Raw genomic sequence first — 18,294 nt, forward strand, 5'->3', positions numbered from 1 at the left:
CGCACAGGGAGGGAGGAGAATTAGGCGACGCCCAGAAGGGCGGGTCGGTGGCGCAAGTGTTTCTTCCCGCCCATGATGTGAGCCTGGGTGCAGAAATGGGAAAAGTTGCTTGATCTTGTCAGTCTGTCTTGTGTTTATTACTCACTAAAAATCAAACAAAAGTGTGTTGCACTTTCAATTTGAAGAAAACAGTTAAATTCTAAAGAGGAAAACATTTCTTGTTTACATTCAGCCTTAAATTGTAGAATATCAATCCTGCAGCTACTGAGCAAATGTTTTCAAAGTTTGAGGTTTCACTAAACACCTCCCCATGTATTAAGACTAGGCAAAGCGACCCATTATGAGAAGTAGGGTCCCAAAAGCCAGAAAAAGAGTCAGAGACAGTCCCTGTTCCTGCTGTGCTGTTTGGGAGTTTCATAGGAGGACCAAGCTATACCACTGTCCCATATATGCTGAGAGCCTAGGTCAGTCTCATGCAGGCTCCTTGGTTGTCGGTTCAATCTCTGTGAGCCCCTATGAGCCCAGGTTAGCAGGTTGTGTGAGCCTTCCCATGGTGCTTGACCCCCGCCACTCCCCCTCCACCTCCCGCCCCATCCCCAGCTCCTCCACTCCTTCCTCTTCCTCTACCTCCTCCTCCAGGATTCCTGAATTCCACCTAATATTTGGCTGTGGGACTCTGCATCTGTCTTCATCAGTTGCTGGATAACCCAGATACCAATCTGGTCACAGGAGGCAGCCAGCTTAGGCTACAGTTTGTATTTTAAATAACCACCTTTTTTTTTTTTAACCATGGGGAAAGACATTGGGTGTGTGTGAAAATATTAATAGTGAAAGTAGTAGTTTTTAAAAAAGTCTGCAGCTTTCCAAACAAAATATAAATGGAAGCCCCACATTCACAAAGGGAAGCATATCTGCTTTTAGTTTTGTGTTGAACATCTTGACCTTCAAGGGAAATTTTCTATGGTTCAATATAAAGGCAGGGGTGCTTCTGGCTTCTGCAGTCACCCAGATTGTCTCCTGTGTCTTTGATGGTGCCTGTTTTCACAAACAGCTTGTTCTGGTATATTGTCTCTCTGTGTCTCTCTGTCTCTCTGTCTCTCTCTCTGTCTCTCTGTCTCTCTCTCTCTCTGTCTCTCTGTCTCTCTCTCTCTCTCTCTCTGTCTCTCTGTCTCTCTCCCTGCAGCATGTACCTCCCTACCTCTCTCTGGTTACTGTAATTGATCTCCAAACAGGACTTGTATCTGTCTGCCCAGACAGCCATTTCACCTCCCTTGAAATACAGACCAACACATGTTACTGCCTAATTAGAGAGTCTTCAACATTAGGGTTGCATAGCCCAGTTTGAGGTTCTTAGCTTAACTTTTCAAGATGGAGATTCTGAACAACTTGTTTAAATCTATAAAAGGGCTTACAATGGACATCCAGCTGAAGCAAGTTCTCTAAAACACATCAAAATAGTATTAAAAGCATTGAAAATTCGTAGATCATCAGATAAGTATATTCAACCAAATCACAGGGAATTGTCATTTCTGCAATATTTCATTCATTTATTTATTTCTGTAATGTTTCATTTATTATTGGGAGAAAAAACCTAAAGCTGGTGTCTGTAACTGATGAACCAGCCTGCCTCCATTTGGGGCTTGTAAGCCATCTTATAGTAAAGACAAACTAGGTTCATTCCTGTTTAAGATTAAATCTCTGTTTCTAAAGGATTGGGCTATTCCCTACCTATAACCTTAACTACAAATAATTCTGTACTGCCTGTTCAAGGAAATAGCAACTGTGCCTTTGCTTCAAATGATTATTATGACACTTTGTCATGACCACCTAGTTACCCCAGGAAGTAGGCTCTAATGCCAGCAAAGGGACAGTCTTTTCAGCAAGAGTGACAGCAAGCAAGTAAAGAGAGCAAGCTTCCTTTTTCCGAGTCTTTTATGCAGGCTGCCAGCAGAAGGTGTGGCACTTTGTTTTAGAAGGTTGTTATGACCAACTTGTTATATTTATGTTTTACTTCTGCAGTAACTAGGTCTATTGGCCTGCCAAATCCCACATTTGAAGACCTGTTACTCCTAGAATACACAAGACTTTTTCTTCCCCATGTCCTATGCTGATCTCTTGAACCCTGCTTTTAGGAAGAGACAGTCCATGTCCACAAACTGTTTTAAAGAACTTGCTTTAATTAATTTGTCCATGATGATTTGGGTCAATTGTCTTTCTCCTCACATCTGTAGGATTAGCAGCAATGTCAAGTTAATAAAGTTAAAGGGAAGTGTCTCTATGTGCAGAGGCTCTCAGCAACGACAACTAGAACGTGATTTTCAAATAAAAAAATAGCTCTGAGGTCTCAAGTAGTGTCTCCCACTAATGCCCTACATGGAGCTCGAGCATTAAAGTCTGTATTCAGCTTCCTGTTATTCTAACTGTTGGTGTAGTCACTTCAGAACAAGGAAAGGTTTATTTGTGTGGTGGCTATTCTTAGTTGATAACTTGACTCGGCCGAAATCAACTGAAAACCCAAATGGCTGGGCACATCTCTGAGGGATTTTTTTTCTTAATTAAATGATTGGAAATCAGAAGATCCACTTAAAATCCAGATCCTTGAGGTGGGAAAAGCCACCTGTAATCTGCCGCACCTTCTGCTGGCAGCCTGCACAAAAGACTTCGGATAAAGGAAGCTTGCTCTCTTTACCTGCTTGCTGGCACTCTTGCTGGAAAGACAGTCCCTTTGCTGGCATTAGAGCCTACTTCCTGGGGATTCCAGCAGATACTGAAGACAAGCTGAGACATCAGCATCAGAGACTGAACAACTATTGGATTCATGGATCCTCTGTTTATAGGCTGCTCTTGTTGAATTAGCCGGACCATATGCCATTCTAGTAAGTTCCTTCTCTCTATTTACACCCTTATCTCTATTGACATAGAGATTCATTCCATAGGCCCTTTCCCTCTATAGAACCCTGACTAATATTTATGGTCTCACATTGGAAAGTTTCTGCACTTCATAATCTCTCTGCTGATGTAATAATACAAATCAGACCAAATCAAACTGAATTAAACAAGCCCAGATTTAATGCATACAAATGCTCCCGGATGGCTCTCCAGTCCCCCAGAGAGGAGACAGGAAAGAAAGACCGGAAAACCACATGTTTCTTCTCTGGGGAGCAGTTTAAATAACTTGAGGGAGTGATCTTGAGCATCTCTTGGGAAGGGTCATCATTTGGCGGGCTTTCTCAGGGGTGTAGTCTGGACTGAGGCAACTCTGAGAGGGAGGGGGCTTGGGGTGGAGCTTCTACCTGAACACTCCATACTCTTTGGATATATGAATGCCAGGGGCTGGGGTGACACTTCCACCTAAACATTAAAGAATCTTTGGGTATTGGGGCACCAGTTCAAATCTGGCTACTTCTTGCAGGCATGGGACAATGTGGGGAGGGGGAAGAGTTGGGAGTTAGTGGGCTCATCCTCAGCAGGAGGTGTGGGTGAAGAAGCATCCACTTAACTGCCATCCTGGAGATCAAAGGCATATGCTCCTTGAGGGATATGAGAAGGCAGGTTGCCAAGAGAAAAAATAGATTTTATTACTAGCCCTATGAACAGGGCTAGCCATGAGAAAGGTGATTAACTGCCAGAAAGCATGGGATGGAGAAGCGCCCTGGTTGTACAGGAGAGGCACAGGTGAATAACTGAGACACAAGAGCAGATGTGCCCTTTAAAACCAGATTTTAGTTGCTGGGTAGATGCCCATTTGAGCCTGAAGAGGTAGTACCAATGGTGAAGTTCCAGGAGCTGGTGCAGGTGCTGGAATTATCTGGAAGACCTTCTGCAGGTTGGCCTCGGCCCAGACAGCAGGACTGACCCGTAAAATATGCTCAAAAATGGGCGGGGTCAAAATAGGCTCTGGAGACTATTAGTTTTTACCAGACCAGATTTCTTTTTTTGGTTTTTCGAGACAGGGTTTCTCTGTAGCTTTGGTGCCTGTCCTGGAACTAGCTCTTGTAGACCAGGCTGGTCTTGAACTCCAGAGATCGCCTGCCTCTGCCTCCCGAGTGCTGGGATTAAAGGCCTGCGCCACCACAGCCCTGCCAGACCAGATTTCTTGACAGAAACATCTCCCAGAGTTATCTGTAAGACAGCTGGAACAGATTTACATCTTGGTGTCATAGCAAAAGGCTATGGCTTTAGGTTAAAAAAGATGAACATTTCAGAAGACAGTTCAAGGAAACTGAGCAGATTCTCTGCTCTCATAGCCTTAGCTTTTTGGGGACTATGCTTTAAGAAATGCAGTTTATGGTAATTGTTGCTTGGGGTCAAATCAATAGGGTGAAATGGCAGCCTAAAAAATATTCCACATTCTAGAAATAAATCAAAAGGCAGGGTCTAGGTGGATACAGATTTGCTAAATGTGGAAGAGATGCGGGGAAAAACAATATTTTGTAGCCCGTACAAAGTCACAAAGGGGAGAGAACTATTGAGACTCTGTGAAGCTGAAAGGAGGGTTCCCAGGAATGAACTGATAGCAGGCATCCTACAGCTGAGATGACATACAAACATATTATGTCCATAGAAGCAAATCACAAAGCTTAATTCCCCACTAGTCCAACATGATCCAGAACCTATGAATTGTAGCATGAATTCTAATTGGTCTTAATAATAAAAACTCAGAGTCAGCTATCAGGGGGTAGAAGCTGAAGGATCAGAGAAGCAGAGCAGCCAGTCACTAGAGTTCTTACCTCTACCAATGCTCAGACTAAAGGGGCGATCCTGTCCTTATACTTCCTCATCAGACTGACTACCTCATACTGCTGCCTCACACTGACGGCCTCAGACTACACTGCTCCTCAGACTACACTGAGCACCTGTGTAGAGGACCTGTCCCATCAAAAATACTTCTTACCAGGGTAGGGGCACGGGAGCCAAAGAAATATAACTAAAAAATATAAAGATGCATTAAAAATAATAAGACAGGCCGAGCAGTGGTAGTGCACGCCTTTAATCCCAGCACTCAGGAGGCAGAGGCAGGCGGATCTCTGTGAGATCAAGGCCGGCCTGGTCCACAAGAGCTAGTTCCAGGACAGGCTCCAAAGCTACAGAGAAACCCTGTCTTGAAAAATCAATAATAATGATAATAATAATAATAATAATAATAATAATAATAATAATAATAAGAAGAAGAAGAAGAAGAAGAAGAAGAAGAAGAAGAAGGAGTCAGAAAACACAGAAAGTATCAGGAGGGCATTTCAGGGATTAATCAGACACTGAAATCACTTACTGTTTATTTTTTCCACAGCTTTTATACCCGATGTAAACTGAGGGAGAAGGTAACGAAAGACCTTATATACATGATACAAAAGGTTAACTCACATAGTCAACTCTGGGATATCAATCATTAGCATTCTGTTGTCTAGGTAGCGAGGTGCCCCAAGTCAGGTACTCTAGGTCACATGCCTGAAGACTGCCTTTCTCTAGGTGACCTCATAGTTATAAAAGAAAGGATCAGAAGCACATCTGCATATCCTGACCAACCATCAGGATGGCACCAGGCTATCTTAACTTCAAAAGGGCCAGGCAACCACTTCCTGAGTTAGAAGGTGCAATTAAGTCTGTAGTCTCCAAACTCTCTGACCTTCAGACAAGGTGGAAATGGGCCTCCTTTTTGCAGCCTCCACACTCCTGTCTCCTCCTGCCTTATATTCCTCTCTGCCCAGCCATCCAGTCCTGTCTCCACCTCCCTAGTGCTGGGATTAAAGGTGTGTGATCCCAAGTGTTGGAATCACCTTTGTGTGAGATCTGTTTCTCTTTTAGATTGGATCAATTTTGTGTAGCATGCAGGGTGGCCTTGAACTAACAGCGATCCATCTGTGTCTCCCTCTCAAGCCCCTATCCCCAAATACTGAGGTTAAAGGTGTGTGCTACCACTGCCTGATCTCTGATCATCAGGCAAGCTTTATTTGTTAAAACACAAACAAAATATCACTACAATGAACCCTCTCACAGGGACTATGCACAACTTTAGAGAAATGTAGGTGTTTTGTAAGGGAATTTACTGGGCTTGGAGAAACATGATGTTTCATACAGTGAAGTTTCTTGGGCAGGAAATGCAGACAATAAATTGCAAGTGGCCCTCATTGGAATAATGAGTGGTACCCTCAAAGACAATGACCTACAAGGAATGCCTGCCAGGGTATGCTAGCAGACTTCAGTCTTTCTGCAGAGATAATGGAAAGTCAGTGGAGGAGCCAGAGGTAATTATTTGTTTCATTGGGGGTTCAGGTTTTAGGTAGACAAGAAGGTATCAGAGAAGTTTCCTTCACTCTCCTTCTCTTCAGAACAACTGGTATTGGAGAGTTGTTGGCTGGGGTTTCTGTCTCACTGGATCCTGATGCCCTTGAGTTCCAAAGAAACACACAGAGGTCTACATTAATTATAAACTGGTTGGCCTATTAGCTCAGGCTTATTAACTCTTATATCTTACATCTTAACCCATAATTCTTGTCTGTGTTAGCCACGTGGCTTGGTATCTTTATCAGTGAGGCATTCTTATCTTACTCCTCTGCATCTGGGTGAGGACTCTTCCCAGAATTCTGTACTTCCTGCTTGGTCACCCTGCCTATACTTCCTGGCTGGCTACTGGCCAATCAGCATTTTATTAAAATAATTCAAGTGACAGGATAAAATACCATTGTCCCACAGCACTTCTCTCCCCTTTTTTTCAAAACAAGAATTCTGAATCTAATATCCTTTGTGTAACCAACACTCTAAACAAAGATAAATATCCATAATCCATTTTTTGGGAATGTGGGCATAGTTTTCCAGACTATTTCCTGCTGATTAAGGGTGTTGATAATCTTATGGGGACCTAAAGAAAATTTCAAATTATGATCAAGTCCTGACTGGAATAATCTGTGAGGCTTGATAATCTGAGCCAGCAGTCTTGGGGCTGTTCTAAATGCAGAACTCAGAGGAAACTCCAACAGAGGTCCTCTGAAATATTGGATCATCTGGACCAGCTGCTCCTATTGGAGATTTTTCAGGGGGGTCTTCCTTGATCAAACCTGATTTTTCGAAGCTGCTGGTCTAGCAGTGAAAGAGGCACGGCGTGGTCTTCAGTTCGCAATGTCCACCAACAATATGCCCGACCCACGGAGACCCAACAAAGTGCTGAGGTATAAGCCTCCGCCGAGCGAGTGCAACCCAGCTTTGGACGACCCGACGCCGGACTACATGAATCTCCTTGGCATGATCTTTAGCTTGTGCGGCCTCATGCTTAAGCTGAAATGGTGTGCTTGGGTTGCCTCTACTGTTCCTTTATCAGCTTTGCCAACTCCCGGAGCTCGGAGGACACCAAGCAGATGATGAGTAGCTTCATGCTCTCAATCTCTGCCGTGGTGATGTCCTATCTGCAGAATCCTCAGCCCATGACACCCCCATGGTGATGTCACCTGGAGGGCTTGGATCCTGGACTCCTGCCCGCCTTCTGGCCCAGCCTTTGGCTATTTCCAACCTACCCTTAGCTGCTGTTTTCAACTTGCCTGAGTGTTGTCTCTGGTCTCCCAGCATAATGGAGGGAAGTTGGCCCGTTCTTTGGGTCCTGCTTTTGCTTTGACAAAGGGGTAACCCACAGACTTCCCTTTTACCATCCCTTTCCTGGCCACTGTTATGGGAAACCCTGTTCATGTTTCTAAAAGTATTCACTTGTTTTCTTGTTGAAACCGGTTGATATAAAATTTTCCACTCTGGAAAAAAAAAAAAACCTGATTTTTCTTAAGCCAGAATGAATCCACAGCCTCTCGTTTCTTGTGGAAACAAAAGCAAAACCTCTTCTCCAAAGTAACATGTCTTTAGACTTAAATTTTGAAGTCAAAGCTTTTTCAAAATATATGTTGTATTAATCCAGCAGAATTTGTAATCAAATGTCTTTTAGCAGCTGTTGTTCCTTCCTCAGCCATTAAACCATTTAAAGACAACACAATAACATACAGTATCCAGATTCTGTGTATTTTCCATCTTTATGTGGCTTTATTTTAAACTCTATTTTTATTTTTAATTTTTGGCTTTTTGAGACAGGGTTTCTCTGTTTATCTTTGGCTGTCCTGGAATTTACTCTGTAGACCAGGTTGTCTTTGAATGCACAGAGATCTGCCTGTGTCTGCCTCCCAAGTGTTAGGATTAAAGGTGTGTGCCACCACACCTTGAACTCACAGAGATACACTTGCCTCTGCCTCCCAAGTGTTGGGATTAAGGGTATGTGCTACCACACTTGTCTACTCTTTTTTTTCTTTTTCCTTTTAAGGACTTTAACCTTTTTCTTTTCTCTCCCAAGCGCGCGCGCACACACACACACATACACACATACATATATTTAAACACACTGTAAACTGAGGCTTTTTTGTCTGAATCTATCTTTACTGTATATCTCTCTTTTTCTGATCACATGAGTCTTTAATTTGCTAAGCGATGTGGCTAGGATTAAGGGCGTGGCTTTGACGGCTGGATCTAGCCCATTCCTTAGATTTCTGAGAGTCTAGCTTCCTGGCAGAGGTACTGGCCAGAGTCATGTTTATCGTCACAATTCTATGGCATTTCAAAGTCTGTGCCACCACCAAGAAGCATGTATCAGCTATTCATCAGCACCATTTAAGTGTTTTGTGGTGGGGCCTCTTAAAAGAGCTGCAAGGTTTTCGCAGCTAAAGCTGAGTCAGGAAGCCTATCTTAAATAAGACGCACTTGTTTCTAGCAAGCAAAGTCCACCTGAGAAAATACTGCTACCAAGAAGCCATGCTTAACTCTTCTTTTGTGTCTAGAATTACCTCCCAAGCTCTCTCAGGTTTTATATGGATGCAATTGTCCATGATGGCACCATTTTGTTGACAGAGGTTTCTGTCTTGCCCCATTCCACAGCCATTCAGTCCCAAAGAAACACACAGAGGTCTACATTAATCATAAGCTAGTTGGCCTATTACAGAGTGCATTTTGAGATGATGGTCCTTGGATTATTAGTAAATTCCCCTACACCTACTGAAATTAGTCCTGCCCTCCAAGCCCCCATAGTTGCAGATTCTATTTCCTATTATTAGAAACATGAAACAAACTCTAGAAACAGAAACTGGGGGTGTTAGTGCAGTGTTTACACATTCTTAATACTTCTTTAACATGGGACTTGCACTGGAGTAAGAGGGAAAACCATGGTGGGAACAGGAATATTAATCATAAGTAAAACTAGGCAGTAAAACAGAGTACACTGGCTTCTAACTCCATTTGTGCTGTCTGTTTTGTGTAAATAAACATGTAGAGATTGTTTGAGCTTTATGGAGAGAACAATTTGTAAAGAAGTGAAATGGTTATAAGAATTTAGTATCCTTCCTTCCTGGGACAGAGAAAGCAAGGCTAAGATGAATTATCCCAGGAAGGAGATGACACTGAGATTCTACTGTCAGTTTATGCCACAGATTTAACATGCCTTGAACAGATAAAAGTTTATTACAGTGCATAACAAATGCAGAGACATTGGTGATGTTAAACATTTTCTCTTAATTAACGAGACTATAGCCACTGAATTATAAACAACCTCAATGCTGTATGTAAAAGAGCCTTCTTAGAAGTCTATCATTTGTATGAATCATATTGCTTATGCCTACGTTGGTATTTATTGTATTATAATGTAAGTATATGCTGTCACAGTTCAGTGGTTTTATCATATGGTCCTCGTGATGATATTGGTAATTCATTAGCATCACATTGTTGGTTGTTTGTCTGTCCTCCCTGCTATTGTGTGTGTGTGTGTGCATATGTGTGCATATGTGTGGTTTCTTGAGATAGGGTCTCACTTTGTAACTCCAGTTGGCCTCAAACTCATGGCTTTTTTCCTGCCTCAGTTTCTGGTATTACTGGGTGAGCCACTATGCCTATTCTATCCAGTAATTGTATCAGTTGGGGCAAATCATGAAAATAAGACCCATATCAGATGGCTTCCTGGAGGAAATTAATAAAAGGAACTGTTTTCAAGGTGTTGAAAGCCCTGAAAAACTTGCAGGGGATCATAGGGAAGGATTAGAAAGACAGGGAGGAGATACCATCACAGCACACCAGGGAGCCCCAGGACCCCAGCATCCTAGTCAAGACATCCCCCTAAGAGCTAGTACAAAAGAGGGAGCTCTAGCCTGTGGAAACTGGAGATGCGGGGGAAAGACTTTGTTTCCTGAGCAGGAAAAGCAGGTAAAATATTCTCATTTCTCTTTCCCTCCCATCTTCTCATCTTCCACACCTGCTTGCCACTGTACAAACATATCAGGGAACAAATGAACAAGAGTCTAGGAAGACTGCAGAACTAAGCCTTCTACGACACAGACAGAACAGGGAAAGGGTGGACAGCAAACAGGAGAATAACCAGCAGGGTGATTGTCCTCAAGAAGCAGAGATGGGAAGAGTGAAAAGTCAAGGCCAGATTAGAATCCTCACCTATTAGGCTAATATCCTTTTAATTCATCCAAATGTTAAACGTAGAGACTTTTAAAAACTAGCAATTAATGATAATTATACTCATTATTATTATTATTATTAGGAAATTATAAAGACATCCCCTCAAGGAATATAATGTAAGACTCAAAGATTTAGATTTAGAAAAGGTTTGATGACAAAATGGATGATTAATGGTGAGACCCAAGGTCAGGAACCTGGGTCAACCATCATGGCTTCTCTACATAGTCTCTGCTTCCTACATCACCAATAAAAGTTAATACTGTTTTTACGGTAGCTACGCAATACCCTGAAAGACTATCTAGCTTGCCAAAGATGTCTCTGCTACTTAACAGCAGATCTGGAACAAAGGGACAGCTGATAACCTTAGACAGCCATCAACAGTAGAACAGGATTAGCCACTCTGCTAACTCAGCAGGGCAATTCAGAAATCAGTTCTCCTTGTGTATCCCGAGTCCCTTGGTTTCTAGAGACTGATAATTATCATCTGTTGCCACCATTCAAAACCATTCTCTTCAGGCTTTACATCTGGATTTCTAGAGGCTTCCAGCTAACTTATTTGACCAATCTTCATCATTTGCCGTAGCCAACCGCTCCCTCCTCCTTAAACTAAACATCTTCCTCCATGAGTTCCAAACCAACACTTAGCTTAGTTTGCTCCTATTTCATGGCTTCCTCCTCTGACCTCTTCCTGGGACCACTTTCTCTTGGTTACCCATAAATGTTGGTGTGTACAAGGGCTCTGCTTTCTTCACTTTCACCAGTGGTTCTCAACTTTCCTAACGCTGCAGCCCTTTAACACAGTTCTTCATGTTGTGCTGACCCCTGACCATAAAATTACCTTCATTGCTACTTCATAGCCTCAATTTTGCTACTGTTATGAATTGTAAAGTAAATATCTGATATGCAACCCCTATGAAAGGGCCCCCAAAGGGATCGTGACCCCCAGGTTGAGTACTGCTGACTTATACATATACAACACATATTTTTCTTTTGAACTTAATTATAGTTTCATAGCTGCAGGAATAAAATATATACTTAAAAGTTAGCATGCATTTGAGTACTGATTTTATAAAATATGGTATAAAGAGGAGGTAAAATTTTAACTTAATCTGTTTGTATAAACTGTCTCCAAGATTTAGGGAAAAGTTTTTTTTTTTTTTCTGAGACAGGGTTTCTCTGTGGTTTTGGAGCCTGTCCTGGAACTAGCTCCTGTAGACCAGGCTGGTCTCGAACTCACAGAGATCCACCTGCCTCTGCCTCCCAAGTGCTGGGATTAAAGGCGTGTGCCACCACCGCCGGGCTAGGGAAAAGTTTTATGCACCTTTTAGAGGCAAGCACACAGAAGCAGCCGTAGTCATGGGAGACTGGAAGAGATGCACACTTTTGGGTCAGACCATCTCAGTTGTTTGAGGTGAGGGTTATTTGGACTTCATATACAATGAACAGTTATAGGTGGTGGTTCATTTTTCTCTGCTTCTTAAAGTGATTTGGAAAATAAGGCCTATTAAAATAGGAGGCAAACTAATGACCTCCTATTTTTTTTTTTGTAGTTTGTAGATAAACTACAAAGAGTATATCCGAGGAAATAGAAAATAATAAACCAGAAAGGTTCAGACCCAAAGTGATTTTGGAGACATCCTTTGACAAGAGGCTTTTTAAGCATGAATGCTAAGGAATCATAAGCAATGGTTAGTCACAGCTCTTCTGTGACCTTGTTTGATCTGTCCCACTGGGGGAGATTCTAGTTGTATAATCAAGGTCTTGTTGACTGCTTCTGATTGGCTGAGCTTAAGTTTTGTTTTCCTTTACTACAGTCATTTACAAGAAATGGGTCAAGTTAAGTTTCACTCATGTTTGCAAATCAAGAAGGGTTAACGTCTTTGATGATGAGGTTGAACAGGCTTTGTGTGCTCAGACAGACATGAGGCCAGAGTAAACACTGGTCTCACGTAGCCCAGACAGGATTCAGACTCACCATGTAGCTAAGGATGCCTTTGAACTTCTAATCCTCCTTACTCTATGACTGGGATTACAAGTGTGTGCCACCATACCATCTTGTGTGGTACTGGACCTCATACCCACTACTCAAGAACTCTATCTACTACATGAACTACATCCCCAGACCAGAATTTCTGAACAACTCTTTTTAGATTACCTACCTTTCTTACTCATTTTCAATCATCTTGTTGCCATCAGAACAAAACCAAGCTTGGTTCCTCTCCTTTGCTGCCAACCACTGAGTGCCATTGGCTGCTAAACACACTGTGTCTAGCTGCCTTGACCTTCTGAAGGCACATCTGTGGTGCAGGATGGAGGGTCATTCTTCCACACTGTGTGATGACATGTTACTCTAATTGTTTTTTATCAATAAAAACTCAGGAGTCAGATATTGGAGTAAGAGCCTGAAAGATCAGAGAAGCAGAGACACCATCAGTCCTATCTACTTGCTCAGGTTCTTCCTCCAAACAGAGAGCCCAATCCCTTCCTGTCCCGCCTTACTACTTCCTGTCCTACCTGTCCTCCATCTTCCAAACGTCTACAGTTAATTTAGATCAGCTGGTGGCTAACTCCGTCCTCTGGGTCCAATCAAGCTTTATTTGTCAGAACACGATCAACTATCACACAACAATGTGAAGAATGCCTATTTGTCTTCTTGTCACCTTCCCTTGGAGACACAATAGACACCTTCAGCTTCTTGTTGAAACTGACCTCCACACCAGCTCCCTCTTCATTTTGCCAGTTTAGAAGGTTGTAACTCTAGTCTTCTGGTTGATCAGCCCTCATTTTTAGCTTCCTTTCATGGCCCATGAGGGTAACACTGAGTGGGAGTGTGCTTGACTAACATGTGAAAGCCCTAGGCCCATCCTCACACAACACAAAAACCAATCACTCAGTCACACAAATGAGAAGTAGCTGGGTATGATGGCACACAACTATAATTCCAGTGCTGAGGAAGCTGAGGCAGGAGGATTGTGAGTCCAAGACCATCTTGGCTATTTATCAAGAGCATCTCAAAATCAAAGCCAAAATCTAAAAATAGATTAATCCAGTCTCCCCCAAATCTGTCACTGGCTTCCCAACAAATATGAAGGGAAACCCAAAATCTTTACGAGGTCTCCAGGCTCAACATTATCTATTTTGTCTGTCTTATTTCTCTTCTTTTTGCTCCACCCTCCCCCGGCATCCGTAGTTGCTGCCTTGTTCCCATAAAACCCCATGCCTGCTCACCTCTGGGCCACAGCATATGCTATTTCCTTGTCCAGGATAGCATTTTGCCCACATTCCACGAGGCTTACTTCCTTGCTGGCTCAAATGTCTTTGCAGGGACGCCTCCACTGGTCACCTGACTCGGATAGTATTCTCTCCACGCGGAAACCGAGCTAGAGGTTGGCACCCAAGGTATTATTAGAGTTTAACACCTGTAAAGGGGAGGGTACTAGCAAGATTAGGTAGGAATAGGCCTGAGTAACATAGGGCTGGCGAAGCCCTGCTCTTGCCAAGAGAGAGCTCTGGAGCCCAGTGTTGACTAGCAACGTGCCCAGAAGCATCAAGTCTGTGGGTTCCTGTCTCCCTTAGCTGTAAAATGCAAGGTGCTTTGTAAAGGGGATGGTTGCCCCCTGGGGCTTTTCAGTAGCTGGGGCATATCCTGAAGCCCCTGAAGGCCACACTGCCTCCATGAAGGTGGATCTGTGCAGGTGTCTTTGTATTCTCCGCCTCCATGAAGGTGGATCTGTGCAGGTGTCTTTGTATTCTCCATCCCTAGTTAGAACTGTAACACCCCTATAGTCCAAGTTACCCCTCACTGCTTTATTTTCCTCATCACAGCCAACATTTTCCAATATAGAATATGATTTATTTCACATATTATTCATTTCCTTCAGTGGCATGTCAGACCCTTCTCTCTTCTTCAGTCTCTGCCACTCTGATAGTAGTGCAGCTGGAACTCTGTGTTTTATGACACTAATCTTGGGAAAACATGAACAAGTGTTTACGTACCCCAGATAGGGAACTGACAATAGACCAAAATATGGACGCCGCTAATTTCCGATTTGGTGAAACCAGTGAGTTTTATTGGGGTTACTCACAAGGAAACATGGGTGAGGAGTTACTGACAGGAGCAGAGATGACTCAAAGGACAGTTCTATCACCCAAAGCTCACTTGAGCATAAGTGACAGCTCCTGAAAGCTGGAAAGAAACCTGGAGCACACCGCACAACCTGTGGGCAGCTTGGAGTGTCCTCCTTAGGTAAGTTACTTGATAGATAGGAATTGTAGAAGAAGTAGCGGGCCGCTTCTTGCCGCCCGGCTCCTGGCCGCTTTACCCAAAATAATTACACACAAATTGTATTCATTTAAACACTGCCTCTTATTGGCTAACTCTCACATCCTGATTAACTCATTTCTATTCATGTGTGTAGCACCACAAAGTGGTGGCTTACTGGGAAGATTCTAACCTGCGTCCATCTTGGAGAGGAGAGCTATGGCGTCTGACTCTGCTTTCTTTCTCCCAGCATTCTGTTCTGTCTTCCCTGCCTACCTATGTTCTGACCTATCAGGCCAAGCAGTTTTCTTTATTAATTAACCAATGAAACAACAGATAGATAGAAGACCCACCTACATCAGGAAACTCTTCCCAGGAGTTCAGCTGCTCTCTGCATCTTCTAGGCCCCACCTTGACTGATTTCTATTTTTTCACAGCAGCTAGGCTAGGCGCTGCTCCTCTGAGGCAGGTCAGCATGTCTGAAAGTCATCTGAGTAGCTGAGTGCCTCTCAGCTGTCTTTACTGCTTCTGTATGCTTAGGGAAGGGCCTAGAGAATCTGGTTAGTTTCAGGGACTTCCTCAAGCTACTTTGAGTTGTTTACTTTGGGAGCTCAAAGAACTTGCCTACCTACTACATAGGTGTACCCATAGGACACCCTGTCTTACATCCCTGTAAATATCTCGTCTTACTCAGAGTCCCTGGCAGATGGATGCTTTTTACCTCAGAGGAAACTGCCATCCCACACTCAGGTCCTTATACACGCTAAGTAAGCATTCTCCTGAAAGACCCCCAGTGTGGGGAGACTCTCACTCAAGTCTCGGGATAACACGACCCCCTCCAGTAACTCACGAGAGACCTCCTTGCTGCAATCACACGAGGTTTAATCGACAAGATGGGAACCAGTGCACTGGGGCCGAGACTCATAACCCATGCAGGGGAAGAGTTGGACCCTGAGTGACCCGGAGAAGGGGTTTTTATAGGAAGAAACCACAGTAATCCGAAAGGGGCAGGGTGGGTGTCACAGAAAATTCCGAAAATACCAGTGATGATCACCCTGCCTCTCAAGGTCATAATCAGGTAGTTCCTGAAACACAGTATTCCCAAAATACCAATGATAATCACAAGGGGGGAAACTCCCTGTTTCTCAATATTAGTCTCAAGATTACAATCTAACTTTATCTTCAGCTAGTTCCTGAAACTGAACTGGCTAATTCTAGATTTCTGATTCTTTTCTCCCTGCTTAGATTTTTGGCTCTATTTTTTCCTGCTGGGGGGGGCAGAGTCTGGATTTATCCAGGTCTTTCACTCCCACTGAATTAGTTATCCCCCCCCCCCCCCCCCCGCTGTGACACAGAATAAAAAGCAACTGAAGGAAGGGAAGGATTACTTGGCTTCTGGTTTGTGAGCCCACAGCCTAGTTCTAGTGCGGTACTTCGGTTTATGGACCTTTAAACTTACTATCTGTGTCCTCCAGCCAAAACCCACTAGGAATACGCATGGGATCTCTGTGAGTTCGAGACCATCCTGGTCTATAAGAGCTAGTTCCAGGACAGGCTCCAAAACCACAGAGAAACCCTGTCTCGAAAAACAAAACAAACAAAAACAAAAACAAAACAACAACAAAAAAACCCAAATGAGGTTGGCAGAAGGTGCCTCATGGTAAGGGAGTCATTGGGCATCTGGGTAAAAGGGAGTCAGAAAAGGGCAACGGTAGGATGGATACAGGTCGCTGTTAGATTTGGGGAAGGTTTAAGGAAAGAGAGTTTTCCTCTGAACAGGAAGTTGGCAGGAAGGGGGACGGGGCACAACATTGTTTATTCTCACATCTTAACTAGATGGATCAAGACTATCTGAAGGAGAAAGCTGTAATTGGAGGAAAAGTAGTCATCACCTTCTCCCGGACAGGAGTGTCCAGCACTGTATTCGCACAGCGTTAATGGTCATCAAGCAGAATTATGCTATATCTGTCTTTAACCGGCACATGCCATGAGCACTCAGATGATGGTATCAGGCCCAGCACCCAGGTTCGGGCTGCTTGGTTTTTCTCATAGCTATGGCACGTTAAGCCGAGTGGTCTTTGGGTGGTTCAGTTTTGAGACAAAAACACTCATTAACTCCAGTACTGAGTTAATCCGTGTAAAGAAACCGGGATGCGTTCACCATCCAATGCCATGTACAGCAGCTCAAATATTCTAAGATGCACCAATTTCTCGCTTTTTAACATGCCTACAAACGGGGTGTGTCTGACTTTCAAACAATGGCTTCATAGGATAGAAGCAGCGTGGTGTTGATTGAGGGGCAGGTGCCTAAGCTCTGCTACTGCTCAGCTGAATCTGTTTCCGGGAGAATGATTTGGCTTTTTAACCTTCGTCAAAGTCCTGGCTTTTCTGGGGTTCCCGCCCAGGTCACAGAACTACGTCTGCGCGGCTTTCCCAGGCAATACGGGAAGCTGCGGCGGCGCTCGCGAGCTTACGGCGGCGTGGCGCACACGCGGCCCGGTTGCCCCCAGCAACCGGCGCGTCCCCGCCCGGCGGTCAGCTGATGGGCCGCCCGCGGGGGAGGCCGCGGCGCGAACATGGCGGCCGAGATCCACTCCAGGCCGCAGAGCAGCCGCCCGGTGCTGCTGAGCAAGATCGAGGGCCACCAGGACGCCGTCACGGCCGCGCTGCTCATCCCCAAGGAGGACGGCGTGATCACCGCTAGCGAGGACAGGTAGGGTCCGGGAGCGCGCGGGGGCCAGGGCGCGAGGTGGGGGCGGCCACGAGGCGTGGGGACCGTGGGGTTCCGCGGCTCTGCCACCCCTCCTGTGGTCACCCCGGGCCGAGCGGCCACCGGGGTCTCCCGCGTCTCTGCAGTCCGCCGAGAACCCGGTGCCGCCAGGCGGTTCTGTCTTACTCCTCCAGTCCGGGGACCGCTCCCCCGCCGCGCACCTTTACTCCTGGGAACCCCAAACATGCTCCTTCAGCCCGGACCTGCCTCTAGCGCTCTTTCAGTCTAGGACCTGGTTCCACAGCGGCCCCCTCTGTCACGGGACCCCGACCCACAGAACCTTTCCATCCCGGGACCCCGACCTACAGCACCCCTAGGGCCACTGTCCACCCCCACAGCTCTTCTCTAGTCGGATCTGTCTCACTGTTCCCCTCCAGCCCGGGAGGGACCTGAGCCCCAGGGCCCATCCAGCTCATCGCCCCTCCATCCTGGGACCCCGCCTCACAGGGCCTCTCCAGCCCAAGAGTTCAGACCCCTCCAGAATGCTCCTCTTTGCTCCCCCTACCAGGCCTCCCGTCCTGTCTTCCCAGTGCGCCCCTGCAACTCCGGGACGCCAGTGGTCATGGTCTTCTAGCCCAGCCTTTGCTCCACTCGCCACCCCCCTGCCGCCCAAACCCTGTCCCTTGGTGCTGCTCCAACCTCAGACCTTTGCCTCCTGCGTCTTCCTGATGGGAGGTTCACCGGGTGCTTCAGAGTTTCTGGATTCTCCTGGGCCCGGTCCAAGTCCCAGAGCTCTAGTGGCTGATTACATTGGAACCTGGTGCGGGTGTTTATTTCTTAAACGAAC

General features: G+C 45.0%; 1 protein-coding gene and 1 pseudogene across 1 annotated transcript in view; both read left to right on the top strand.

Moving 5' to 3' along the window:
- Positions 1–7,048: 7,048 nt before the first annotated feature.
- On the top strand, positions 7,049–7,738 carry LOC126512961 (PAT complex subunit Asterix-like; annotated as a pseudogene).
- A 9,529-nt stretch (positions 7,739–17,267) lies between these two features.
- The window catches only part of Wdfy1 (WD repeat and FYVE domain containing 1), a 45,424-nt gene continuing 44,397 nt past the window's right edge, over positions 17,268–18,294 (top strand). The window contains exon 1 of the mRNA XM_050161018.1: positions 17,268–17,450. Coding sequence (XP_050016975.1) covers positions 17,314–17,450 — 137 coding nt within the window. The 5' untranslated portion in view covers positions 17,268–17,313. The remainder of the gene's footprint in view (positions 17,451–18,294) is intronic.

This window comes from Alexandromys fortis, unplaced genomic scaffold (genome assembly GCF_014885135.2).
Source record: "Alexandromys fortis isolate MF-2015 unplaced genomic scaffold, M_Fortis_MF-2015_v1.1 scaffold_98, whole genome shotgun sequence".
Classification (NCBI taxonomy): Eukaryota; Metazoa; Chordata; class Mammalia; order Rodentia; family Cricetidae; genus Alexandromys; species Alexandromys fortis.